The 26,853-nt window shown below is 47.3% G+C and overlaps 1 protein-coding gene across 11 annotated transcripts in view; it reads left to right on the forward strand.

Annotated features, from left to right (window-relative positions):
- The window catches only part of NPHP4 (nephrocystin 4), a 107,945-nt gene that overhangs the window by 17,775 nt on the left and 63,317 nt on the right, over positions 1 to 26,853 (forward strand). For 10 of the 11 annotated variants that reach the window (XM_019746697.2, XM_074334189.1, XM_074334188.1 and 7 more), the window contains 5 exons: positions 618 to 682; positions 3,150 to 3,305; positions 8,675 to 8,811; positions 10,800 to 10,981; positions 11,675 to 11,801. In XM_019746697.2, coding sequence (XP_019602256.2) covers positions 618 to 682; positions 3,150 to 3,305; positions 8,675 to 8,811; positions 10,800 to 10,981; positions 11,675 to 11,801 — 667 coding nt within the window. Of the gene's footprint in view, positions 1 to 617; positions 683 to 3,149; positions 3,306 to 8,674; positions 8,812 to 10,799; positions 10,982 to 11,674; positions 11,802 to 23,474; positions 23,645 to 26,853 lie in introns of those variants that run through there. The other variant, XM_074334195.1, reaches the window with a different exon arrangement.

The raw sequence follows: 26,853 nt of genomic DNA on the forward strand, positions 1-26,853 counted from the left end.
CCATAATAGAAAGCTTTACACTTGTCAGCGTATGTTACTGTGTATAGGGGATATTTTCGCTTCAAGTTGGAATTGGGGTTGCTTACTCAGTCTTCTAAGTAAGCCAAGGCATTTGGGGCAGGATAGGCTGTGGGGCCGTCCTGTGAGTGTAGGGTATATAGCCACATCCCTGGCCTCTGCCTACTAGGTGCCAGCGGCATGTCCCCCATGGTGACAATGTCTCCAGACATGACCGAGTGTCCTCTGGGGGACAGAATCATCCCTGGTTGAGAAGCACTGCTCTGGAGATTGCTCAAACATTGTCTTTCCTGGGATATTTTGGAGCATGAGAGATTTCCCTGGCGACACTCCCGAGGGCCTAGGTTCTCGGGCTGCATTAGTACGGTGCTGTGCATGTGCTGGAGGCGCTTGGCCAGGAGCACAGGCATGGGCAGCCGACGCTTCCCCCAGCCGTCTCTGTTCCTGCAGAGGACCTGATTGGGTAGCATTTAGAAGGCTCTAGTAGGTGTGATGGCGGTTGGGGGCCCCACATGCTTTCCTTTTGAGAAGAGGAGCTGTTTCAGTGACTGAAGAAAGCTGCATAGAGGTGACGTGTGTCCGTGGGTTTTGTTTTGCAGGTTGAGACTGTACCATGGCACCCCCAGGGCCCTGCTGCACCCGCTGCTTCAGGAGCCCATTGAACGTAAGGCTCCGGGCCTGGCCGTGCGCGGCACCTCTGTGCGTCTCGCGACTCTCCTGAGCAGTATCCACTTGCACTTCTGTCTTGCGAAACAGTACCTGTTTAGTTAGTTGATTTAGGCGAACTGCATCATGGGCTTGGGTTTCTGACGTCATTTAAAGAGCTGAAACCACGAGCCTGACAGGTGGCACTGCTCTGTGACAGCGGGAGACTTGTGGCCCGTGGAAGCCGCCTGCTGGGAGGGCTGCGGGCCTCCTCACCCTGGTGACAGCGCTGCGCCATGGAGGTAGTTGCTGTCCAGCACTGGGCACCGGCTGTCACAGAAAACCGCTGACCGTGAAGTCCACGGGTCATCTCAGACTCGGCCAGGCCTTCGGCTGTGCCTCCCTGAAGAGTGAGCTGTAGGACCACATGGCGGAAGCTCTGGGCTCCCGTCTTGGCCCAGGGGCCTGCTTTAGAGCAGCCGGGCTGCCTGTCTGGAGGGCGCCAGCTGGGAGGGGCGTGTGGCCGGCCCACTCTGGCTGTGGCCGAGGGGAAGATGGTCAGGAGGGGCGCCAGTGGAAGCGGGGGTGGGGGTGGGCCCACAGGCCATTTCGGAGGCCCAGGGCGGGGATCGGTGCTGACTGGGTGGGTGGGTGTGGCTCTGTTTGGGAGCGTGACTTTCCATCTCTTCGAGATTTGCCTGGATTCTGTGACAGGGATTTCATGTTTGCCACGTAGCCTGTGTTAAGGTCAAATCAACCCCACCCCCTCTACTCCCCGCGGAATTTTGAGAGGGGAACAGTCAGTCAGAAACTTAATTTTATTGATCAAGATTGGTTTTTAGGTTATTTCTCAGTTGAGTTTAATCATTAATTTGCCAGCATCTTCCCTCCTGAGGTGTCCTTAGGATCGTGACCAGCATGTCTGTGATGCTTGGGCGCTTTCGGAATGTCCATGGGGGGCTGTGAATGAGCTGAGGTAAGCCGAGGAGGCCGGCCACGGGCTGCGATGTGAGCTCACCTCCTCAGCTGGCACCTCCAAACATGGATGGGGTTTTTTTGAATGGGCAAAGATTTACGTGGTTCATAATTCAAACAGCATAAAAAGGTTCAGAGTGAGGTCTCCTTTCTGAGCCCCCGCCACTCACCTCTGTCACCGGCACCCTGAGTGACCTCTGATTCCTGTGGGTCCCTCCAGGGACTTTTGCCGAACACAGAAGCAAATGCACATGTCCTGAGTCTTACTTTGCCCTTGTTACTCGTCCTGGACATTGGTTTTGTCGTGTGATGACTTGTCTTAGGGGATGTTTCACATCAGTGCTTAGAAGCCCCCTCATGTTTTTCACGCTGTGTGGTATTTGGTAGAATTGCTGTGCGTGCCGCATTCAGTCCGCACAGTGGACGCTTGGGCGTTTCTTTCTGTGAGAATGCAGCTTGCAAGCTTTGCCTCGCTGGACGTTGTCGGCCTTTTGTACGTGTGCGAGTGAGTCCCGGGTAAAGGCCTGGCAGTGGGATTGCTGGGCCCCGGGCTGCGCAGTCAGTTCTGTGCTATTTCTCCTGTGTGCCCTCCACAGAGGTTGGACAGTTTGCTCTCCAGCCAGCTACGTGGGAAAGTGCCTTGCAGGGCATCTTAAATTTAAAGTAAACAGACCCCATGCTTGGAGCGGTTAGGCATTAAAACCACAGTTTTCATTAACTTTTTTTTCTAACGAATCAAGTGAATCGTGTTTAGCTCTTTTCTTATGAAATCGTGTAGCTGGCCTCAGGAGGAACTGAGGCCCCTCTCACTGGAGGAAATCAAGCCCAGGCAAGAACGTCCATTTGGTAGGAATGTGTGGAGGGCATGTCTCGTCACTCTCAACCCCAGGCCCTGTGGTTGTGGTGTGTGCCCCTTCCTGCGCCCCAGGTCCCGTGGGTGGAACGTTCCCTCCCCCTTCCCCTGGGCTCTGTGTCTGAGCTCCTCCAGTTGTCACTTCCTCCAGGACCTCGCCCTCCTCCTGCTTTTCCCAGTGTGTTACCTGAACCTTTTTTGGGCTTTGGATCCCGTCCTCCCATGTGTTGTGGATATCGGCGTGTTGTGCCATCGCCACTGCCCAGAACTGCCCCCACTCGAGGCCCTGGCCCCCCAGTGCCTGGTCCTGCTGCTTCGTGGGGTCCATGGAAGCAGGTGTTGAGGCTGAGGGGGGCACGCCCCTGGCCAGAGCGCCTTCCAGCCTCCCTCTGAGCACTGGCTCTGGGGCAAGTGAGAGATTTTGTTACATTGTATTGAAAACAAGCATCTCTTTCCTTGCAGTTTTACCAGAGAGAATTATTAAGGATTGATTTTTTTTTTTCTTTCACTTTTTGGCTTGAACTAACAGTAATTCCCTGTCTCCCTAGGAAAATGTTTCCTGCTTGTGGTGTTTATGTCTAAGTTTCTCAGTTTATTGGCTGCCTTGACTAAAGGTGCCTTTGGTCTCAGCTGTCACATAAGGTGTTTTCTCCCCCAGAAAACAAACACATGACCCTCATTGAGAGCTGCAGCCTGCAGTTCACCCTGAGGCCACACCCGCTTCTGGAGCCTGTCTTCCACCTCCTGCCGGAGAACCTTCTGGTGTCTGGTCTTCAGCACATACCTGGCCTCCTTCCAGCTCACGGAGAAACGGGTAAGGGCTGCTTTGTTTCTCTCCTCTTGATGAGTCCCAGGCAATTCACGGTCAGACCTTACCACAGGAATTGGGCTCCAAGGGGTGAGTGCCAGTGGGTGTGGCCAGCACCTTCCAGCCGGCAACCTGGCTGGGGGCAAGGGGAGGAGGGGGCCTGCTTGTAATCCCTCCCTGAGCTGTGCCTCGCCTCCCTCAAGGGCCCTCAGTCCCTTCTGTCTTCCTGGGGAAATGCTTTCATAAGAAAAATAGTTGCTATTTTGATGACTGTGGCCAGGAAAACCACTGTCGTTAGATCTCGCCCTTACTGGACCACCACATCAGTGGTTTGATTATTGTTTTTAATTGTGGTAAAATAGGTAGCACGTAAAATGTACCGTCTGCACATTTTCACGTGTGCAGTTCGGTGGCAGTAAGTAGATTCACACTGTTGTGCAGCCGCCACCACCCTCCGTCCTCAGAACGTTCCCATCTTCCCCGACTGAAACCCGGTCCCATTAAACACTAACAGCCCATTTCACCACCCCCAGCCCCTGGCACCACCATCCTCTCTTTCTCTGTCTCTGAATATGACTGTTCTGGGTACTTCACATGCGTGGAATCACAGTGCTTGTCCTCTGGCGTGTTTCACAGGTGTGATGTCCTCAAGGGTCACCCCGTGTCCAAATGTCCTTCCTTTTTAGGGCTGAGTAATATTCCACTGTGTGACTGGACCACACGCTGTTTATCCATCATCGTCAGTGGGCACTTGGGTTTCCACCTTTTGACTGTTGTGAACGCGGGTGTGTGGTGCTGGATTACTTTTGAAACCGAAATCCGCATGAAAGGCCGGGGCTCTATCCTGGTGTTTCAGAAGGTGTTTCTCCAGTGGTGGTTGGTCAGCCCCTCACAGCTGAGATCGCGGCAGGCGTCTGTGTGTGTCCTGCTGACGGGCCTCATGACCTGGGCCTCGTGCTCTTTCTGGGCACTTTTGGAGGCTTTTTGTCTGGCTGTCTGGAAGAATCCAGGAGAAGGGACCACACCAGCCCTCCCGTTCTGGCACTGCTGGAATCTCTTGTCTCGGGTGGAGTGACTCCCTAATTCGTTCTGGGGCGAGCAGACTCGGCCTTGGGTTACGCAGCGGGGCTGCCGAGCTGTGATGGGCTGTTTGGCCCAGACCCTGAGGAAAGGGCCGTAACCTGGCTCCAGCACGAGGTCTCAGCGTGCTGTCCCTGTGCAGGGCACAGGCGTTCTGGTCCATGCTGGGATGCAGACGTTGTTGTCTGAGCGCCTGCATTTCTGGGACCGGTCCCCAGTGGTCGGCACCATCACGAGGTCCCCAGAGAACGGACGACGATACATTGAAGTGATAGACGATGAGCAGGAGGATCCAGCTTTGGATTTGCCGTGGGTCAGCGAGCTTAAACGCCATGGAGCCCCCATCGGAAGCCTCGTTACGCTCTATGATTTACCTGCGTTATCTCGAGAGGGGGGAAGGGCTAGAGTTACAGGGAGATAGCCTCGTGGTCATGTGTCGGGATTGAGTGAAGGGGACACGCAAACCTGTGGCTGACACCTCGGCCGTGGCCCCTGCCCCTGGGCTGGGCCCCATTGGTCAGGGGCATGTAAGCACCGCTGTGATGGACGCTGTGATGGATACGTCAGCCTGTGTCAGTCTTTCTGACCTGGGACTCTGGGTACTGACACAGAATGTTCTTGGGGCCTGACAGTAGCCATCACTTTGTGACTTGTGTCAGCACAACTGCAGATAAAACATTGAAATTCTGAAACTTAGCCTGGAGCTTCTGTGTCTTTACTGGAGAACAAACTTAGATGCCCAGATGGCTTCTGTGTTTGGCTTTTAGTGTCTCACATCAGACTGGGGAGTCCAGGGGCCATGTTACAGGGGGGAGTTTCGATTTAAAGAAGCACAATTCCAGCTCCTATCCTTAAAGTTCATGTTTTCAGGAGAGGTCTGAACCCTGCTGGCCTCCGGTTGGCCCCACTGTGTGGAATGGCCAGACACAGAGGCAGGCCGTGCCTGTAAAACTGCAGAAACGGACAATTTATGTCATTATTTAAAAACTAATGAGCAGGGATTCTGGAAGCTGAGCCTGAGTGCGTTCTGGAGGGCAGGAGGGAGCCCTGCTCCCTCTTCTGGGAGACTGGACCGGCACAGCTTCTCCCCGAGTCCCCTGGTGACCATCCCAGAGGAGAGAGGGAACCCGTTTTGCTCAGCCTGCGCTTCTGCACGAGATGCCACATAGAAAGTGTACCTCGCAGCCTTGCAGGCACCCAGCTGTTTTGTGACGGGGCTGTTACCTCTGGGCTTTTGTGACTCACTCTTTGCTGGATAGTATTTTGTAACCCTGGAAAGGCCAAAGCAGGACTGGACTGGTTTCCGGGCAAGTCACCTGATGAATGTGTACAGGGTTTGACTTTGCTGTGATGCTGCATTAGGCGCTGTCTATTTGCTCATTTGTAAAATGCCACAATATAGGAGGATTGAGTTGTTTTCAGTTGAAATTCTCACTGAGGTCGTGATTGCCTGTGGTTTTACTAAATAACACAGAGAGGTCCCATGTACCCTTTGCCCAGTGTCCCCAGACTGCAGTCCAAGGTCACAACCAGGACACTGACATCCATGCAGCCCACAGACCTTTTCTCATCTCCCAGTTTGACTCTCACTCTTGTGTGTGAAGACTGAATTCCTAAGAGTAATTTTCCACCCGGGAATGACTAGAAATGACAGTTCTTAATTCTCGTCATTCCGGCAGCTCTTTGTCACTCCCCAGAAGGAAGCAGTCCTTTCTCCTTGAGCAGCTTTTTAGAGGGAAGCTCAGAATCATTCCAGTTTGGAAATGCTGATTCCAGAGAATCTTTTCCTTGCATGGGGAGGGCCATCCGCCTCCCTCTCACACGTCCTGTGTTCTTCACTCACTTCTGAGCCTCCTGGACAGTGACCCCCCCACACCGCCACCTGGTCAGTGTCCCGTGCTGTGGCTCACGCTGCCGCCTCTTGCAAGGAGGGGTCCCGCACCCTGGCTCGGAGCACGCCTCCGCGCTGGGACTCCTTGGCCACTCTCGGGGTCACACATCTGTGTCCGTCAGACCCCCATCCTCGTGCTCTGCCTGTAACCTACGTTATCAGTGAAGGGGGGCCAGAAAGAGTTCTGGGCCCTGCGGGTCGTGTGGGAGAAGGCTCCGGCCGCCCAGCCTGCAGTGGAGCCGGTGCAGAGCCTCACATGAAGCAACCGGGTGCCGTGGAAGCTGAGTCACACATGTCAGTCAGAAGCCCGTTTCCTAGAACAGACCTTAAGGCTCTGAATAGAGTCCTGAGCCAGGCGTCCTGGTGCTGCTCAGGGAGGTACAGGGGTCCAGGCCCACTTCTCACAGCACCGTCGGCTCTGGTGTAAAGTGCAGCGTCTCCTGGACACCTGAGAATGCTCCTGAACCGGGCCGACACCCACAGAAGCGTCTGCTTGGGGTGCGCTGTAGGGGTGCGCTGTGAACTGGCCCAGCTCCAGGAGCGGGGGACTCTGGGGAGACCTGGTGCGAGTTCCAGCTCCATATCATGTTCGCAGGGTCCCATCACTCAGGGGCTTTGGATGGCTTTTCCTCTTGTGAGCTGAAGCTGTCCCCATTAAACACTTGCTCCTCATTTCTCCCCGACCCCCAGTCCCTGGCACCCACCCTTCTATTTTCTGTCTCTGAATTTGATTACTCTGGGGACCTCATGTAAGTGGGATCATCCAGTATTTGTCCTTTTGTGACTGGAATGTTTCACTTCACATAACATCTTCAAGGTTCATCTATGTGTCAGGAGCTCCTTCCTTTCTAAGGCGGAATAATATTTCGTTGTGTAGATGGAGCACCCTTTGTTATCTGTTCATGAGTTGATGGACACTTGGGTTGTTTCCACCTTTTGGCAACTGTGAATAGTGCTGCCTGCACTTTTAATTGGTTCTGATGCGTCAGCTGGCCTGCTGTAAACACTTTTTAAAAAAATTATGAAAGGAATACGTAAACTTACTCAGAAGCATCAAACCTAATGCATGTCTGTGATAGGGAAGATGTAGAAAACCATGGAGAAAGAAATAAAATAATGTATGGTTACTGCCTGCAGGTACACATGTATACATGTAATACATATGTTTTTAAATAAAATTAGTATCGAATGGACTAATACACAGTTTTAAATGCTTTTCTTCTATGGTATCATGATTCTTTTTCAATCATTAAATAATCTTTTAACGATATGATTTTTGTTCTCATTTTATACGGATGAACAGCTTACTTAAATTTCCCTATTTTGGAACATTTGGTTGTTTCTTACTTTTCTCTATTATAAATAATGTTCCAATGAATGCTGTGCTTGTTTTGCTGAATAGGTTCAACAGTGGAATCACTGGGGTGGAAGGTAGATATGGATATTTTCAAGGCTCTCAATACCTAGGAAGGCAAAAGACAAAATTGCCTTTTAGCTGTTCTGACTTAAAAGCTTCTGGCCAGATATTAGTGTGTTCTTCTCACAGCAGTTTCACCATCATTGAATCTTATGTCGATTGTTTTCTTTTTTTAACTCTGAAATTGGCTTTTCCAATCGAAGACCTTGAACCTCAATATTTAAATAATCATAGAAACTCAGGAAGAAACAGAGGGCCAGAACCAGGTTCCAGGGATGGGGACATGCGGTCCCCACGGGGCTGTGTTTTCGGGAAGCGGCTGGCTTTGCTGGCTTCCTCCTGTGCTGGCCTCTGCCCGCAGCCTGAGGAGCAGGCCTCTCTAGACAGGTGGCTTCTCCCCTCTCGCAGTGAGAGTTTCCATGCACCTGCTCCACGCCGGGCCCTGAGCTGGATGCCAGGAGCCATTGTTCCCTTCTGTGCTCATGGAGCTCACGGTCCGGGGACGCTTCTCGAGCAGGACAGGGACTTTCTCCTGGGGTGTCAGCCCAGACTGTGCTTTTGCCTTAACATGCTCATGAGGGTTCCTGCGTTTCCAGGTGGCTCAAGGTAAATGTAATCAAACAAGAAACAGCATCATCGACTGTGTTCTTGCCAGAGAGGAAGTGATAAGGGGGCCGAGCCGAAAGGGACGGATGTTACTCTGTATTCTGCGATCCGTGCGCCGATTGTAAAACTGGTTCCTGGAGGAAGTTTGGGGTGCACTTTGGACCTCAAATGAAATGTTGCATTTGTTGAATCAGTTCAGAGTCTGGGCTTGAACCATGATGGGTTCTGATTTAGTGTCTGGTCTGAGTGGGGTGCCCGTGCTTTCTTCTCTGCCTGCAGGTTCTGTCACCACGGCCTGGACCTTGGGTGGTGAGAGCTATCGGCTATGCCTGGTGGTTGCATTTCCATGAATAACCCACCTGAGCACTCTTGTTGTTTCAGGTGATGCCCTCCGAAAGCCTCGACTTCAGAAGCCGGCCACGTGGTACTTGGACGATTTATTCTTCACGCTGTATCCTTCCCTGGAGAAATTTGAGGAAGAGCTTCTGGAACTCCTTACCAGCGATCGCTTCCGGGAGGTACTGTCTCCCGTCACAGAACTTAATCTGCATAGTGGAGATGGCAGCAGCAGGGCCACGTCTCTGATGCTGCCGAGGTGGGCAGTCCAGCCCGTCGTGACTGGTCCTGTCTTTTCCCTCTTTGTGGCTGAAGAGGGACACGCTAGCCTGCTGTCTTAGTTTTGATGGTGACGAAGGTTGTGTGATCCTGAGACATTAGTTAACATTAATTTTGATACATCTTGAAACAGTCCTCATTTAAAAGTAAGTGACGTCACCAAATGCGCATAGGGAAACCCATAAAATACATTTACAAAGGACATTTTGAGGTTATTCAGCTCATTCCAAGGAGCTGACTAGAAGTCATAATCATTTTACCCCATGAAAGCAGTTTTCTGGGAAAGGCGCTCCCTCTGAAGCTGTCAGGTTCAGCCCACCTGTGTGAACACGTGGGCCTTTGTTATAAAGTCTTCAACTAAAGCCGGTGTGTGGAGCACTTGGGAGACGGGCGGGCTCCCCTCCCCACCTGGGGCCGTTGAATACGTAGCTCACTTTCCTGTACCATCTTCGTCCAGGTCCGTGCACACCTGCCCACCCTGCTGGGCGCCCGGCCTGCTGCTCAGGCAGGGCCCTCCCTCCTCCCCAGCAGACCCCCTCTCTGGGCAGCACGCCGCTGAGTCTCTCCAGGCGCTTGGCCCTCACTGGGAGCCCTGCTTTCCTTACCTGTGGACCGGTTTGTTGTTGGTCCCTCTTGGTGTATTTGCACCTGGAGGATGGACATGTGGTTTGGTTCAGCGCTGCACCTAATGTGCATAAAACAGTGTCGACATACATTAGGTCTTTAATATTTATTTGAGGTGACATTGAATGAGTCAGTTAGTTGGTGCCCATCTAGGAGTCTGTACAGTTAGCAAATTGTTAATCACACACACACACACACACGAATGAGATGGATTTTTATTTTTATTTTTTTGCTTTCTACCCATTCTTGAAAATGGATAGTTTCACATAATGTGGTCTCACATGTAATAGAAACACAAAGCAGAGAAGAGGACTGAAATGGCAACATCCATTTTCTTGGTGTAGTTCCTGCTGTTCCCTTGTTGCTCAGAGTGGACTGTATGCGGGTAGAGAGGCTTTCAGAGTATCATTGTTGAATTTTATACGTTCCCATAAAATGACTTTATTATGTATTTTTACTGTCTTTGTAATTTTAGTCCTATCCAACTGGCAGATACTCAGTCATCTCCACCGCTTTATTTTCATTACTCAAGGACTAATAGGCTGAATTCAGGTCCGTTCGGCTTGATTAATGGGCAATGAAGAAACCTTGAAAATTCAGGGATCATTTTGCAACGATCACATAATTTAATAAACAGGAATAGCCTGGAGGAAACTCTTTGCTCATTTGTTAGAGTGCCCGCACAGTTTTTTGTTAAGATGAAACACTTTAATATCCCATGATCACTTTGGGGCAGATTCCATCTTTATTGGTTTCTGACTTACTGCCTGAATATGCCCTCTCTTCCTGCTGCCCGTTCCGCCCCAAGTGTCTGAGAGCTACGGAGGGCAGAGGTGGGGAAGCCCGACGGCTGTCCCCCAGGTGCCTCCGTCCGTCATTGCCTCCCGCTGTGGGGAGCAGGGGCTGCACCTTGAGCCCTGGGTCCTGTGGGAGGAGCCGAGGTCCCTGGCTGCTAGTTTTGCTGCATCCTGAGAACACGCCTTGGAAGCCTGGGGCAGGCGTGTGGTGACCAGGCCTCTGCGGGGCTGCCCTGGGGTGACTGCTCTGAGAAGATCGTGCTGTGTGAGCAAACCCCAGACTGCCCAGGACCTGCCCTAAGGCTGGGTGACTTGCCTGTCATTAGCTGGGACTCATTCTCACTAAGCACCATGGGATCCAGAAGGGTCTGAAATTGCTGTTACAGTCTCCCCTCCGCTGGGAACTTAGCTGGCGAGCTCCCTTCCCCTCTGCCCAGGACCGGGTTCTGTCTGACGTGTGCTTTCTCTAGGGGGGCAGCCCACTGGAGGCTGGTGCCCTGGAGGTCCTGGAGCGGCGCCTGCACGTGGGCGTGCACAACGGTCTGGGCTTCGTGCAGAGGCCACAGATCGTGGTGCTGGTACCCGAGATGGAGGTGGCCTTGACGCGCTCCGCCAGCTTCAGCAGGAAAGTCGTCTCCTCCTCGAAGGCCAGGTATCCTCCCCAGGGTCCCGAGTCCCGGCCCCCATGGAGTCAGGAGGTGTGAGTGGGCGCATCACCGGGACCCAAGTGACATGAGGTCTTTCTTGCATGTGAGCTGTGCACTCCCCCATCTGGGCAGGGCTCTTCCCTGGCTCCCGTGTCTCCTCTGGCTGCGGTGCCACCGTTAGGAGTACACCCCAGTGTTGTGAGGTTGGAAAAATCCTGTTTCTGTGCTGTGACCATTTTGGGGTTAGCAGTAACTCCAGCCGCAGCTGCCTCGGGTCTGTGGGCACCCTGGCATGCCTTCTTCCAGATGAGCCCACGCTCCGTTTCTCGTACGATGGAGAACCGTCGGGCACTAGGTCCTGCTGCTCTGCTCTCCCTGTGCCTCCCAGTCAGGACCAGAGACACCTCTGAGAGGCGCCATGTGCGAAGCCGGGCAGAGCTGGCCCTGGAGGTGGGGCCTTTCTGGAGACCTAGACAAAAGCCCCAGCAATTGGGGAAAAGTATTGATTGTGGAACCTAAAAAAGGCTCTGTTTGGGGAATTACCTTGGGGGCCAAACACAGATGAGCTCAGTGGTGTCGCCCAGGAAGGGGGACTTGCTGCATAGCCATGCCCAGTGCCTGCCGTGCCGGTGGTGGAGGTGGGCATGGGCAGTGCGAGCCACTGTCTGACGGGCCCCCACTTTGTGTCCTTGACCCAGCTCCGGAAGCCAGGCTCTCGTTTTGAGAAGCCGCCTCCGACTCCCCGAGATGGTCCGTCACCCTGTGTTCGCCATCGTCTTCCAGCTGGAGTACGTGTTTAACAGCCCTTCCGGAGTGGACGGCAGCGTAAGTGCCACCGTGTCGGTCCAGGTCCCACCTGGCAGTGGGCTCGCCAACTAATAGTTGCCATTAATGTTTTCCCATTAAATGCAGCGTAATTATATTAGTGAGACGAATAACAAGTGTGGAATATGATTCTAGAAAACACTTCTTCCCAGTGACAGTGTTTGTTATAATCATTTCCCATCTTCCTGGTAAGAGTACGTCCTGCTGGCTGAGGGTAATAAGGGCTTCAGTAGGCACGCATCGTGATAGCATCCAACTGATAATTATTTTGAAAAACGAGGCCATTTTAACGCATTTTTCACATGATATTAAGGATCGTAAGTCTTGACTCCATCTGCACAAGTGATAAATGGTTTCTTACGATGAGCCTGCTACGTGGCTGTAGCTTACGTAAGAGTGAGAATTCATAGGATTCAGTTGGAAGAAATATAATGCATAGACATCATTGATGTAGATTCTTTGGAAAACCCCAGTCATGCTGTTCTTAAGATTTATTTTTCTGTTTGGAAGAGTAAACATCAACAAGTCAGTTATAAATTGGAAAACGGCCCATAAGACACCTTCCGTGGTGGTCAGTCTGCCAGTGTTGATGTGCAGCCGAGGGAAGAGCAGAAGGGCTGAGAGCGGTGTCGGGGTGAGCCTGGGAAGGAGAATGGGGTGTCGGGCGCAGAGGCCACTGAATTTTACAATCTGCTCCAGGACGAGCTGAGTTCTCCGCCGTCCACACCGCAGGTCGGCGTGACTGAGTCCTAGTAGGTGAACATGTGGCGAGGCAGGTTTTCTGATTATGGCCGAACCCACAGCCACCGTCATTCTGATGTCACTCTGCTTTTCTCTTTCTTTATTACCAGAAACGTCATCTGAAACGTCACTGTGCATGAATGCACCTGGCTGTGTGGGGCAGGCACTCTGGGCCAGGTGTGGGCCATCACCAGGGCTGTGGGCTTCTGGGGCTGCGCACTGAGCCTGGGGGAAGAGGTGTGGGCTCAGGTCCCGCACCCCGGCTGTCGTCCGGGGGTTGTGGGGCTTTGGAGGGCCTGGCACCTTGGCAGGAGCCTCACACAGCCCTCCGTTCCTCACGTACATTTAGCTAATGTTCCCTCCACACCTTAATTATAATTTGCGATGATAAAGCCTGCATGCTGAAACTGATATGTCTTGGGTGACACTTTATCATTTTTAAAATAATTCTTCATTGAAATGCTTCACCAGTGGCGGCTGGTTTCGGCGTGCTTCACGGAGCTTTTGGAAAGTGACTGTGTAATAATGGCTCATCAGTCCTCTTTGATGTGGAGGTTTGTCTTAGCACAGAACACTGGGTTCCATCTTACTGTCTTGGAGCGCACTTTCCGCAGTGTAATCTGGAAAGGACACGTTCCAGTGTGTGAAATGATTTTCCACCCAGATTCCTTGCCGGGTGGAACAAGGAAAGGGGTCAGGCACCAGTGGGTGACACCTGATCGAACATCGCCACTACCAGCAAGTTGAGATGTCGGCAGAGAAAACAGCAATGCCAGGGCCGGCGTGGGCTCTCGTGCCCCCGCCCCCAACTCTCAGGGGCCTCCTGCAAGGTCAGGGAGGGGCAGGTCACACCCAGCATGCTGATGGAGCATCACTCTAACTGCATCCAAGCTGCAAATTTCTTTCTCCCTTTTCTGTCCTTTAAAAAAACTTCATATGATAGAAATTTCAATCTAAACAAAAGCAGACTGAGTAGTAAAATGCATGCCCTCCCCCCCCCCCATGGAGATTCAGTGCTTTTCAACTTCGTGCACAGTCCTGTTGTCGAAACCCTCTCCCACAGCCCATTTTGCTTATTTTGAAGCAAATTCTTACACAATTGCATGATTACTGTAAACATTTTGGCATGTTCCATTTTAAAAACTTTTTTTATTATGGAACATTTCCAGTGTAATGGTAGGGAGAAGCGTCTGAGCAACCTCAGAAGTTCCCAGCTCATGGTGGGCTTCGTCTCAGCTTTCTCTCCATCCCCCTTCCTCCCAGAATAGTTTAGAGCTTATCCTGGACATCGCATCATTTCACCTGTGGGTAGGTCAGCATGTATCTCCAGAACGTAGGGGCCTAAAAACATCACTGTCATACCATCCTCACACCTGAAAAACGAAAATGAATTTCTCAATATCATCCACTGTCCTGTCAGCCTGGGTGTACGTTGCTTTAAGTATTTGTCAAAAATAGAGAAGTCAGAAAATATACTTTTCTGTGGACCATGATTCCTAAACAAAGTCTTCGTCCATGAGCTGGGCAGCTGGCCTCTGACTGACCTGTTCTGCAGCTGGCCTGGCCTGCCCCCTTACGTCTGTGCTTTTTCATGGCTTAAGCTTGAGGGACCAGAATGGGCCAGGCTTCCGGCCATTGCATAACTTTGCTCAGCCTTCTGACCAGGAACTAAAGGCTTGGCCTCCTCGGTTGCCTTGTGAAACTGTTCATCTTTAAGTGGTTTGTTTAGATCGTGAGCGGCCATCTGCGCTCATAATGTATCCAGTTTGTACCCCAGTACGTGAGTCTGAGGGGATTTACTTGGTCCTGAGTATTTTGGTAGTATTAGGAACAATCTAGAAAAAAGTTTTGAGGAGGCGGGCACACTCCTTGTTTTTAATCTGTTGTGCAATGTTTGCATCTTTTTAGTTAGGCAGAACGACCGAAGTCTTTGTAATTTGTCTTTGGGTTGTCCTTGGAGAGTCAAAGGAAGTAGTTCTTTCCATCCAGAGAACTTCCTTTCCAGAAATTTGACAATGTGGGGACAGTGCAGCCCATTTGGAAATGCTGTGAGCTGTGCAAGCGTGGGCTCCGCAAACGCTTTTCTGATTGAATCAAGTCTATAAAGCAGAACCTCCCTAGAACCTAAGACTGCAACTTGCAGTGAAGGCAGCTATAAAAATAACCAGACCCAGTGTCCTTTGCTGCATTTGAAGGTCAAAATAAGTGCAGAACCTCCCCCACCTCCCGCAACCCAGACCGCCAGCAGTCAAAACAGTCTTTTTGTGGGAGTCACGCAGCAAAATAACCCTCTCCCAAATCTCTAGGGGGGAAGATTGATTATTTATGTACTTGCCGTTATTCTTTGAACAAAACAGGGTCACACAACAGATTTGAGTGCTTACCATGTGCGAAGAGCTGGTCTGGGTGCCCAGAACACATCAGAGCTCCGTGTTTTGAATCTCTGTACTTGGAACAAAAGTACCATGTATTGAGTTATTCTGAAAATTATATAAACCTAAACTTCCTAGAACTTGGAAATAAGGATGTCTTGAGGATGTTCTGGTCTTTCAAAATAACCCTGACTCGTCCTCGGGAACGCGGAGCGTGTCCCAGCGGGTCACCGTGCAGCCCCACGCACAGAGCAGCCACAGCTGTGTCTGCTGCAGCCTGGCGTTTTCCCGCCTCCGTCCCCAAGCAGGCAGGGCCCGCGGAGGGGGGGACTGTCACACGTGGATGGGAACACTTCACACTGGGGGCTGGAAAGATGGGAGAACCTGGGGCTGAATCTTTTACTGTGTTTACTGTGTTCCAACGTTCGGTTTCCTTTATGGTTTTAGGAAAGATACCGACTCACTCCATTTAAAAAATGGTTGTTTTGATTCTTCTTTTAAAAAATGATGTATTTATTGAGGAGCAACTCACATAACCTAAACCGATTTTCAAGTGTACAGCTCAGCTCAGTGGCATTCTGACTTACTCGTTTTTGATGTCTTTTTTCTTGAGGTAAAATACACATAACATAAAGCTTAACATCTCTACCCATTTTAACTGTCCAGTTCAGTGTATTAAATACATTCACATTGTTGTGCAGCCGTGACCACCAATCCATCCCCATAGCTCTTTTCATCTCGTACAACTGAAAGTCTGTGCCCGTTAAACCCTCACTCCCGGTGTCCCTGCCCGCAGCCCCTGGCAACCTCCACACACTTTCTGTCTTACTCTCAGTAACCCACGTATGTGGAATCGCACAGTATTTTTCCTTTGGTGACTGGCTTATTTCACTGAGCATAACGTCCTCAAGGTTCCTCCATGTTGTAGCATATTGGAGCATTCCCTTCCTTCTTAAGGCTGAATAATGTTCCATTGTAGGATGCACCGCATTTTGTTTATCCATTCATCCATTGATGACTTGTGTTGCTTCCGTGTTTTAGCCATTGTGAATAATGGTGATATGAACGTGGGTATACAAGTATCTCGTTGAGACCCTGCTTTCAGTTTTTTAGTTACACCAAGAAATGGAATTACTGAATCATACGATAATTCTATTTTTAATTTTTTTAAGGAAACACCATACCATTTCGCACAGCAGCTGCACTATTTTACATTCCCACCAACAGTGCACAGAGTTCTAATTTCTCCACATACTTGTTAACACTCATTGTTTGTTTGTTTTGCTTGTTTGTTTTTAATAGTATATTTTTCTTTTCTTTTTTAAATTTTATTAGTTTCAGGTGCACAAGACAAAGCAATACTTAGACGTTTATCATTATGTTTTTAATAGTATTTTTGATTAGCCATCCTGATGGGGTATCTCATTGTAGTTTTGATAATTATGATTAGTGATGTTGAGCATCTTTTCATGTGCTTATTGGCCATTCCGATATCTTCTTTGGAGAAATGTCTATTTAAGTTCTTTGGTTGTTTTTAAATCAGGTTGTTTTGTTTCTTTCTCGTTGAGTTTTAGGCGTTCTCTATACGTGCTGGATATTAGTCCCTTATTAGGTCTAGATACATGGTTTGCAAATATTTTCTTCCATTCTGTGAGTTGCCTTTTTACTCTGTTGATAGTATCTTTTGAATATTTTAAAATTTTCATGAAATCCAATTTTTTCTTTTGTTACATGTGACTTTTGGCATCATATCCTAGAATGTATTGCCAAATCCAATGTCATGAAGCTTTGTCCTATATTTTCTTCTAAGGTTTTTATTGTTTTAGGCCTTACATTTAGGTACTTGATCCATTTTGAGTTAATTTTTGTATATAGTGATAGGTAAGGGTCCAACTTCATTCTTTGTGGAGATCCAGTTATCCCAGCATCATTTGTTGAGAAGACTCTCCTTTGCTCATTGAATGGTCTAGGCAACGCTTGTTGAAAATCATTTGATTGTATATTTGAGGGTTTATTTCTGCGGTCTCTATTCTATTCCATGGGTCTATATATCTGTCTTTATGCAAAAACCACACTGTTTTGATTATTGTAGCTTTGTAGTAAGTTTTGAAATCAGGAAGTATGAATCTTCCAGTTTTGTTCTTCTTTTCCAAGAGTGTTTGGTTATTCGTGGCCCTTCAGATTCCATATGAATTTTAGGATGGGTTTTTCTATTTCTGCAATATACATCATTGGGATTTTGATAGGGATTGCGCTGAATCTGTAGATTGCTTTGGGTAATATTGACATCATTTTAACAATATGAGGCCTTCCAATCCATGAACATGGGATGTGTTTCCATTTATTTGTGTTTTATTTAATTTCTTTCAGCAATATCTGTAGTTTCCATTGTATAAGTAAAGTCTGTCACCTCCTTGGGTAAGTTTATTCTTCCAGGACTATGATGAATAGAAGTGGTGAAAGGGGCACCTTACTGTCTCCCTTACCTGAGAGGAAGAGCTTGTAGTCTTTCATTGAGTATGATATTTGCATGTGGGTTTTTCATATATTGCTTTTATTACGTTGAGGTAGTTTCCTTTTAGTCCTAGTTTGTTGATTGTTTTTATCACAAAAGGGTGTTGAATTTTGTCAAATTCTTTTTCTGCACCACTTGAGAAGATCATGTGTTTTTTTTTCCCCTTCATTCTGTTGACGTGGCATATTACATTGATCAAGTTTCATATGTTGAACCATCCTTGCATCCAGGAATAAATCCCTTTTGGTCATGGTATATAATCATTATAATATCATGTTTCCCCCAAAATAAGACCAGGTCTTACATTAAGTTTTGCTCCAAAAGACACATTAGGGCTTATGTTCAGGGGATGCCCTCCTGAAAAATCATGCTAGGCTTATTTTCCAGTTAGGTCTTATTTTCGAGGAAACATGTATGCTGCTGAATTCTGTTTGTTAGTATTTTGTTGAGTATTTTTGCATTTATATTCATAGAGGATATTGGTCTGTAGTTTTCTTGTGGTGTCTTTGTCTGGCTTTGGTATCAGAGTTATGCTGACCTCATAGAATGAGTTAGGAAGCGTTCCTTCCTCTTTGTTTTTATGGAAAAGTTTGAGACGGATATGTCTTAGTTCTTTTTTAAAAGTTTGGTAGACTTCACCAGTGAAACCATCAGGTCTAGGGCATTTCTTTGTTGGGAGATTTTTGATTACTGATTGAGTCTGCTTACCAGTTATGTGTCGGATCAGATTTCCTATTTTTTTGTGATTTAGTCTTGGTAAGTTTTGTGTTTCTAGGAATTTGTCCATTTCATCTAGGTAGCCATACATTAGTTGGTGTACAGTTATTCATATTACTCTCTTATCATCCTTATTTCATTTCTGTAGAATCAGTAGTAATGTCTTCACTTTCATTTCTGATTTTAGTAATTTGAGTCTTCTCACTTTTTTTCCTTAGTCCAATTTTGTTGATGTTTTTGAAGAACCAACTTTTGGTTTTACTGAAGTTCTTTGTTGTTTTCTGTTCTCTATTTCATTTATCTCTGCTCTAATCTTTATTATTTGCTAGCTTTGAGTTTAGTTAGTTCTTTTTCTGGTTCCTTAAGTTGTTACATTAGGTTGTTGATTTGAGATCTTTCTTGTTTTTTAATGTAAGCTTTTATAGCTATAAATTTCCCCCTTAACACCACTTTTGCTGTGTCCTGTAAGTTTTGGTATGTTGTGTTTTTGTTTTCATCTGTTTCTAAGTATTTTCTGATTTTCTTTGTAATTTCTTCTTTGATACACTGGCTGTTTAAAATTGTGTTGTTTAATTTCCACAGTTTGATGTATTTTCCAGTTTGCCTTTGTTATTGATTTCTAACTTCATCCTGGTCAGAGAAGATACTTTGTATAATATCCGTCTTTTAAAATCTATTGACGCTTAATTTTGTTGCCTAATATGTGGTCTATCCTAGAAAATGTCCCATGTGCACTTGAGAAGAATGTGTCCATTGTTGTTTGGTGGAGTGTTCTGTATATGTCTGTTAGCTCAACTAGTTGGTTTATTGTGTAGTTTAGGTTCTCTATTTCCTTACTTATCTTCTGTCTCGTTGTTTTGTCCATCATTGTGAGTGGGGTTTGAACTCTCTAACCATTGTAGAACTGTATATTTCTCCCTTCAATTCTGTCAGTTTTTGCTTCATATATTTTGATTGTCTCTTTAGGTATGTAAATGTTTATAATTATCATATCTTCTTGCTGTATTGAACCTTTTATTGATATATGATGTTCTTCCTTGTCTGTTGTAACCTTTTCTGATTTAAAGTCTATTTTGTCTGATATTAATATAGCCACTGCTGCTCTCTTTTGGTTACTATTTGCATGGAATTCTTTTCGCCCATCCATTCATTTTCACCCCGTTTGTGTCTTTGAATCTCAAATTGAGTTGCTTATAGGCAGCATATAGTTGGATCACATATTTTATCCATTCTGCCAATCTCCGTCTTTTGATTAGACAGCTTAACCCATTTGCATTTAAAGTAGTTACTGTTGAGGAGGCACTTACTTCTGTCATTGTGGTGTTTTCTGTATGCCTTACAGATTTTTTGTCCCTCATTTTTTGTACTACTGTCTTTTGTGTGTAGTTGATTTTTTTTGTATGAAATGTTTAAATTCCTTTCTCATTTCCTTTTGTGTATATTTTACAGCCAATTGTGCATTCACATCCTAAAGTTATAACACTAATTTGAATTTATACTGGCTTAACTTCAAAAACATACAAAAACTTTGTTCCTTTCTAGCTCTGTCCCCACTCCTTTTGGTTATTGATGTCACAAAATTACATCTTCATACAGTGTGTGTGCTAAAACATAAACTAGTAATTGTTTAAAATGTGTTAGTCTCTTAAATTATTGTAGGAAACAAGATTTGGATTTACAAACCAAAGTTACAATAATACTAGTTTTGCACCCAAATTTTTTTCTTTAAGTATATTAATTTTTAAAAATCATGTAGAAAACAAAATGTGTAGTCACAAACTAAAAAATAGTGAGCGTTACAATATTAGCTTTTATACTTGCCCCTTTGTTTACCTTCACTGAGATCTTTATTTAGTGATATGATTTTGAGTTACTGTCCAGTGTCCTTTTGTTTCACCTTGCAGGACTCCCTTAAGCATTTCTTGTGGGGCAGGGCTAGTGCTGGGCTACTTATCTAGGAATGTCTTGATTTCTCCCTCACTCTTGAAGGACAGTTTTGCCTGATGTAGGATTCTTGGCTGACAGTTTTTTCCTTTTGGCACTTTGAGTATATCGGTCTGTTGCCTCTGGCTTCCAAAGTTCTGATGACTCTGCTCATGATGTGATTGAGGACCTCTCTTTGTGACTATTTACTTCTGTCTTGTTGCTTTCAAGGGTCTCTCTTTGTCTTTTGGAAGTTTGATTATAATATAGGGTCTCTTGGGGTTCATCTTACTCGGAATTCATCGAGCTTCTTTGATGTTTATATTCATTGTCTTTCATGTCATGGGTTTTCAGTCTCATGAATTTGTTTCTTCATTTTCCTGTTGGTGGACTTTTCCAGTTAAAGAGTAAAGCTGCGCTAAACATTCTTGGGCAAATCTTTTTGTGCACATATATTTTCATTTCTGTTTGGTAAATACCAGGAGCAGGTTGTTGGGTCGTAGGTAGATGTAGGCTGTCTTTCTGAAAAGTGCCAGCTTCCGAAGGAGTTAAACCAGCGCTGTTTGAGGGTCACAGCCGCTCCCGTCCTGCCAGCTTTTGGTTTTGTCCGTCTTTTCAATGTTAGCCAGTCTGGTGGGTGGGAATGTGTGTTCATACGCGTTCCTTGATGGTCCAGACTCACGCACAGTCCACGTTGGCCCCATTTTTTTAATGTGCTCTCCTTGTTCATGTTTTCTCCCTCCCCCCTTTCCTGTGTTGTGTGTAGATTCACACACATTCATTCTGAACGAGTTGAGAATAAATTGCAGACATCATGGCCCTTGACCCCTCAATGCTCAGTGTGTATTTCTCGAGAAAAAGGATGTTCCCTCAAGTGACCACAGTGCAATGATCAACCTCAGTTCATTCAGTGTTGAATGTACCTCAGTCTCCCATCTGTACTCCAGTTCTGCCCATCAATCCAGCCTGTCCGTTCCAGCATTTCTGGCCTGTGCAGGGTCAGACCCTGTTTCCCCGAAAATAAGACCTAGCTGGACAATCAGCTCTAATGCATCTTTTGGAGCGAAAATTAATATAAGACCGAGTCTTATATTAATTTTCGCTCCAAAAGACTGGGTCTTATATAATACAGTATAAGACCAGGTCTTATATTAATTTTTGCTCCGAAAGACTGGGTCTTATATAATATAATATAAGACCAGGTCTTATATTAATTTTTGCTCCAAAATACTGGGTCTTATATAATATAATATAAGACCAGGTCTTATATTAATTTTTGCTCCGAAAGACTGGGTCTTATATAATATAATATAAGACCAGGTCTTATATAATATAATATAAGACCAGGTCTTATATTAATTTTTGCTCCAAAAGACATATTAGAGCTGATTGTTCGGCTAGGTCTTATTTTCGGGGAAACACGGTATGCGCAGGGTCATACGTCCTGTCCGGTTCTACGTCTCTGGTCTCCTCTAGTCTGCAACAGTTCCTCTGCCTTTCTTTGTCATCTGTGCTTTTATTTTTTTAGTAGTATCATCTCCCTCCTTTAAAAAATGCTTTGAATGGAATGCTGTTTATTTTGGTTTGCTGACATTTCTTCCCCAATGGAGTCAGGTTACGCATCCCCGGTGGGAACACTAAGTGAGGTCGTGTCCCGTGAGGGTCTCACGCCTGGAGGTGCGCCGTGTCCATCTGCATCTTTTTGTCTTACTTTGATCATCTGCTCAGGTGTGTGATGTCATCACTGTAGAGTTAGTGGTTTCCTGCCTGCAACTAATCAACAGTCCATGGGGAGACACCTTAAGCCATGCATTTACCTCCTCCCCGTCTGAATGTCCCCTGCATCCATGAGGGGTGACCTCCAACTCCAGCGTTCCCTCCATGCGGCATTCTGAGTCCAGGACCCCCTCCCCCTTCTTCCCTGTGGCCAGACTGACTGACTGATTCGGCCATTGAGCCCATGTTGGTGAGGACCCCCGGCTCCCTATTGTAAACTTACCGCCCTAATTTTTTTGTTGCTTAAATTGTCCCAGATTCGGCCAGAGGCCCTTCAGGTGACATCCTCTGTCTTGTTTGGTTTTTGAGCGTTTTCTTACTTTCTGGCATAACAAGATGCTCCAGGCTCATCTTGCACCTTCTTTGTTCCAGCCCTGGAACCAACCTTTCCCTAAATTGACTTTATTTTAGGCAAGTTTTACACTTACATAAAAACTGCGAAGCTAGTACAGATATACCCACACCCAGTTTCCCCTGGTAGTAACCTCATTAGTATGGTACATTTGTCATGACTAATGAACCAATATTGATATATTATTACTAACTGAAACCCGTACTTTATTCAAATTTCCTTACCTAATGTTCTTTTCTGTTCTGGGAACCCATCAGGATGCCACATTACATTTAGTCGTCATGTCTCCTTAGGCTCCTCTGGGCTGTGACAGTTTCTCAGACTTTCCTTGTTTTTGATGAATCCTGGTTCTTCTTGAGGTGGGGGGGGGGAGGGAGGTGGTGTTAGAATCCAGACCTGGGCTCTAGGTCTGTGTCTAAGCCCCTTCAGTGGACAGATCCGTGAAATTTTACATATGGAAACACAAATAACATGTATGCACATGCAAACACACACACACACACACACACACACACACACACACACGCCCCTCCATGTGCACACGTGGCTCAGAAGTTGAGTTCTCATAGATCCTTCGATCCTAGCCAATGCTGGCAGGCTCTCCGTGCCTCACCGTCCGCGTTTGCACGTCTCTCCTCCCGCAGAGAGAACCTTGGCTCCCGGCCCCCTCAGCACAGGTGCTCATTCGCCCAGCCCTAGAGCACGTAATGTCGGAATTGCTGCATCCGTACCGCTACAAGAGCAAACGTGCCAGAGTTCGGGATTCGTTTGTGGCCAGGCCCGAAGGGAATCGGTAGGTAGGCTTTTCCCAAGTCTCCTGGCTTGGGCCGCTTCAGCGTGGTTACACTGTGCATTTCTGTTTGCGTTCAGTTTTATAGTTATTTCCCCTCCTCATCCTTATTGGTAGAGTTTTATTTTTTAAATAGATAGAACACTCATGCTTTTAAAAGTCAGAATTCTTCCAAAAGGTGATGTGAGAAAAGTATCGCACCCTCCGTGTCCTTTCCACTGTCCTGTCCACTGCCCCCGGCCTGGGTGGGAACCAGTGTGTCGCTCCCAGCCATCCTTCCCGCGTGCGTTTGTGACGCTGTGTGTGTTTTCTTAGTTCTCCATCAGTGCTGAAGGGAGCAGATGGCACAGGGGTGGAGATGGCACATCTCCACAGCCGGATCTGCCAGTGCGCAGGGCGCCTCCCCTTTCCTTTCCCCGCTGTGTGGTCTCCTGTGTGAGCACGTTTGTGTGGTGGGAGGGGAGTCGTCAGGGTGCGTCCCTAGATGTGGACGTGCTGGAAGGAAGGGTGCAAACATCAGTTTGTTAGATGTTGTCTGATGTCCCCAGAGGGGCTGTGTGGTATTTTGTTCCCACTGGCCATGTACGAGGGGCTGGCGACCCCTCCGGTTCACTGCGGTTTACATCGTCAGGCTTTGGAACTCGGCTCGTCTGATGGGTGAGAAATGGTGTCACAGTATAGTTTTCATGTGCATTTCTCTGATTTTAAGTGAAGCTGAACATGCTTTCATGTTTGTGAGGTATTTGGCTGTCTTTCTAGGAAGTTTTGCCATTTTTCTTCATATGTTAAGAAGGTTTTGTTTTTTAAGGGTATTTGCTCTATTTCTGTGCTGTGTACTGCGGGTATTTTCTCCTAGCTTGGTCATTTGTCATTTTATTCCCTGCCCCTCCATTTTGGGCCACGTAGCTTATAGCTCAGGCTGCTGTAACAAAATACCATGTACTGGGTAACTTAGCAACAGACATTGATTTCTCTCAGTTCTGAAGGTTGGACAGTCCGAGATCAGGCTGACACAGATTTGGTTAATGGTGAGGGCCCGCTTCCTGGCTTGTAGACGCTGCCTTCTGGCTGTGTCCTCGCATGACCTTTCCTTGGTGTGTGTGTGTGTGTGTGTGTGTGTGTGTGTGTGTGTGTGTGTAGAGAGGGAAATTGCTTTCTCTACTTATAAAGTCACTAATCCCATCGTGGGGGCCTCACCCTCATGACTTCATCTAACCCTAATCACCTCCCAAAGACCCCACCTTCAAGTACCATGGCATTATGGGAGTTAGGGCTTCAACATAAGAATTTGGGGGGATCATTTGAGCCAAACTGATGAAAAAAAAGAAAAAAAAGAATTTGGGGGGATCAGAAACATTCAGTTTATAGCCCATGGTAATTTGGAAACATTTTGTAATGTGTCACATGTATCAGTCTTGTCTTTTGTTGCGTCTGGGTTTTGAGTTGTAGTTAAAAAGTCTTTACTTATGCAGAGGACCTTCTTGTGTTCTCCCAGTCCTCGAATAGTTTCATCTTTTATGTTTAGGTCTCTTGTTTGGCGTGTGAGGAATGGATCTAATTTTATCTTTTTCCAATGGCTGTCCAGTTGGCCCAATACCACTTATTAGAACGTCCTCGTATGCCACAGTGATTTAAGACACCTCTTTATCACGCGCTAGATCTCTGTTTACAGTTGTGTCTGATTGTAGACCTTTATTCTCTTTGTGGGCTGCTCTGTTTGTTCCAATGGCAGGAGTCTCCGCAGTGTGTGGCCCACCCGGCAGGGCTGGTGGGGCCTCATAGCCCCCCTTTCCTTGCTTGTGGAGCTCTCCTTGCTGGTTTGGTTTTCCACTATCAACCGGTCTAGCTCCAGAAAGCCTATTGGCATTTTTATTTGGAGTGCATTAAATTTATAAGTTAATTTAGAGAGATTTGACATCTTAAGTATGTTGTTATGTCCTAACCAAGAACAAGGGATGTCTTTCCATTTGTTCCAGTCTATTTTTGTGTCTTTCAAGAGTGATTTCCTTTTATATTTTTGAAATGTAGATTTTAAACAGTCGGACAGTACTCATTAAGTTTATTCATAGACATTTAATGTTTCTGCTGCTATTGTAAATGGGATTTTCTTTTCCATTACGTCTTCTAACATTGTAGGAATTTTTTTGTGTGTGGATAGTCATTTAAAAAATTTTTAACAGCACTTTGTATAGCTCTTATCATATGCCACACACTGTTTTTTAAATTAAGCTTTATTTTAAGGTAATTACAGGTTCATATGCAGTTAAAAGAAACAAGCAGAGAGCCCATCTGTGTGCCCTTCCTGGTCGTCCCAATAGCACTGTCTTTGGATGAGCAAAAGGTCCTGAATTTAAGTCCAGCTGGTTGACTTTCTCTTTCACGTCTGGTGCGTTTGAGTGCTGTCCACGACCTCTGCCTGCCGTGTTCCTCTCTTCCCCATGCACCTTTGTCTGTAGCTCTGCTCTGTCCTGCAGTGCCCGGGATTTCTCGAGGCCATGGAGGTTGGGTGGGCTGTGGCTTTGGATGGTTTCAGGTTTGCTGCTTCCCCCGGGTGGTGACTCCCAATGAGAGAGCTGCTTTCTCCTAAGACCCTGGGGATGCCCTCATGGCAAGATTAGGGCTGGCCCCATGTGCATCCCTGTTCTGGACTCTCACTGTTCCAGGGCGTGGAATTCCCCATGGAGAGGAGGGGCAGTGCCCACAGGAAAGGATGCCAGACCCCCAAGCCTGAGCCCCGTGGGCAAGGCTCTCCAGGACCCACTTACAGAGGGGGAAACAGAACCAGGCAGGGGCAGGGTCTCCAGAGGAAGCAGATGCACAGGCCCTGGGGTGCCCAGACACTGGCTGCGGGGATCCAGACTCCGTCTCCAAAGGGCAGGGGGGGCCCACATGGCTGTCCTCTCTATTGGCCACAGTGCCAGACGCGTGAGGGTTTCACCACTGCTTCCTTCAGTCAGTCAAGTTGACACCTTTTGTGCAAAGAAGGACAGAGTGTTATGAACCCTTTAGCCAGTGTGAAGAGTTATACTGGGTTACAGAAGTTTCTTAAACCATCCTCCCTTTGTTTTTCATTGCTCATGTACATGTTTAAAAATAATTACTTTCCTCAGTAGAACAGGATGAAAATATTGCCCATCAGATGATTACTTTGCTTGTAAATGACGCTGCACATAATGTGTCATAGACGGGCACGTGAAACTTTAATTATATGTTGTTAGGTTTCCCTTTTCACCGTGAATGTGCATGAAGCAAATTAGCCTGCAGCAGCTGCCAAGACTGCTGTGTGTCTAATTTGGAAAAGGTGTTGGCAGATGTTGGATCCATTTCTGGAAGGAGTGAACCTCCACTTTGCCCAGTGATTTTGCTGGGACCCTGGGTGCCCGTTACTCTCCTAAGTCTTCACCTCGGTGGGGTTCAGGCAGTTCACCTCAGTGGCCAAGAACTCAGCGTCCTTTAAGGAGAAGCCAGGAAACAAGCCGCCTGAAGAGAACCCTGCACCTGCCTGTGTCCCGTGTCCGGCTCTGAGTCTCCAGAGCCACTGGCTACACATGGTCTGTGCCACCCACCGCATTCGGCTACAGGCCCTCGGTGGTCGGCATTCCCTGGCCGTGGTGAGGGTCACGTGAGCAGTGCACGTAAAGGACACACGTGTGAATACGGAACATGCCTGTGCCTGGCTGGGGCCCCGAGCTGCCCTTTTCTGGGGCCTCACACCTCCCTGCCCTCCCTTCATCAGTAATGTATCTTTTCGTGTCTGCTGGCTTATTTATTTTTGTGTGTGATCTGTGCGATATCGGGGACATTTGGAGATGTTTGACACCCCAGTTATTTTTTTTCCCCATTTGTATCCAGCGAAGTGCCCCAGT

This window comes from Rhinolophus sinicus, linkage group LG06 (genome assembly GCF_036562045.2).
Source record: "Rhinolophus sinicus isolate RSC01 linkage group LG06, ASM3656204v1, whole genome shotgun sequence".
Taxonomy (NCBI): Eukaryota; Metazoa; Chordata; class Mammalia; order Chiroptera; family Rhinolophidae; genus Rhinolophus; species Rhinolophus sinicus.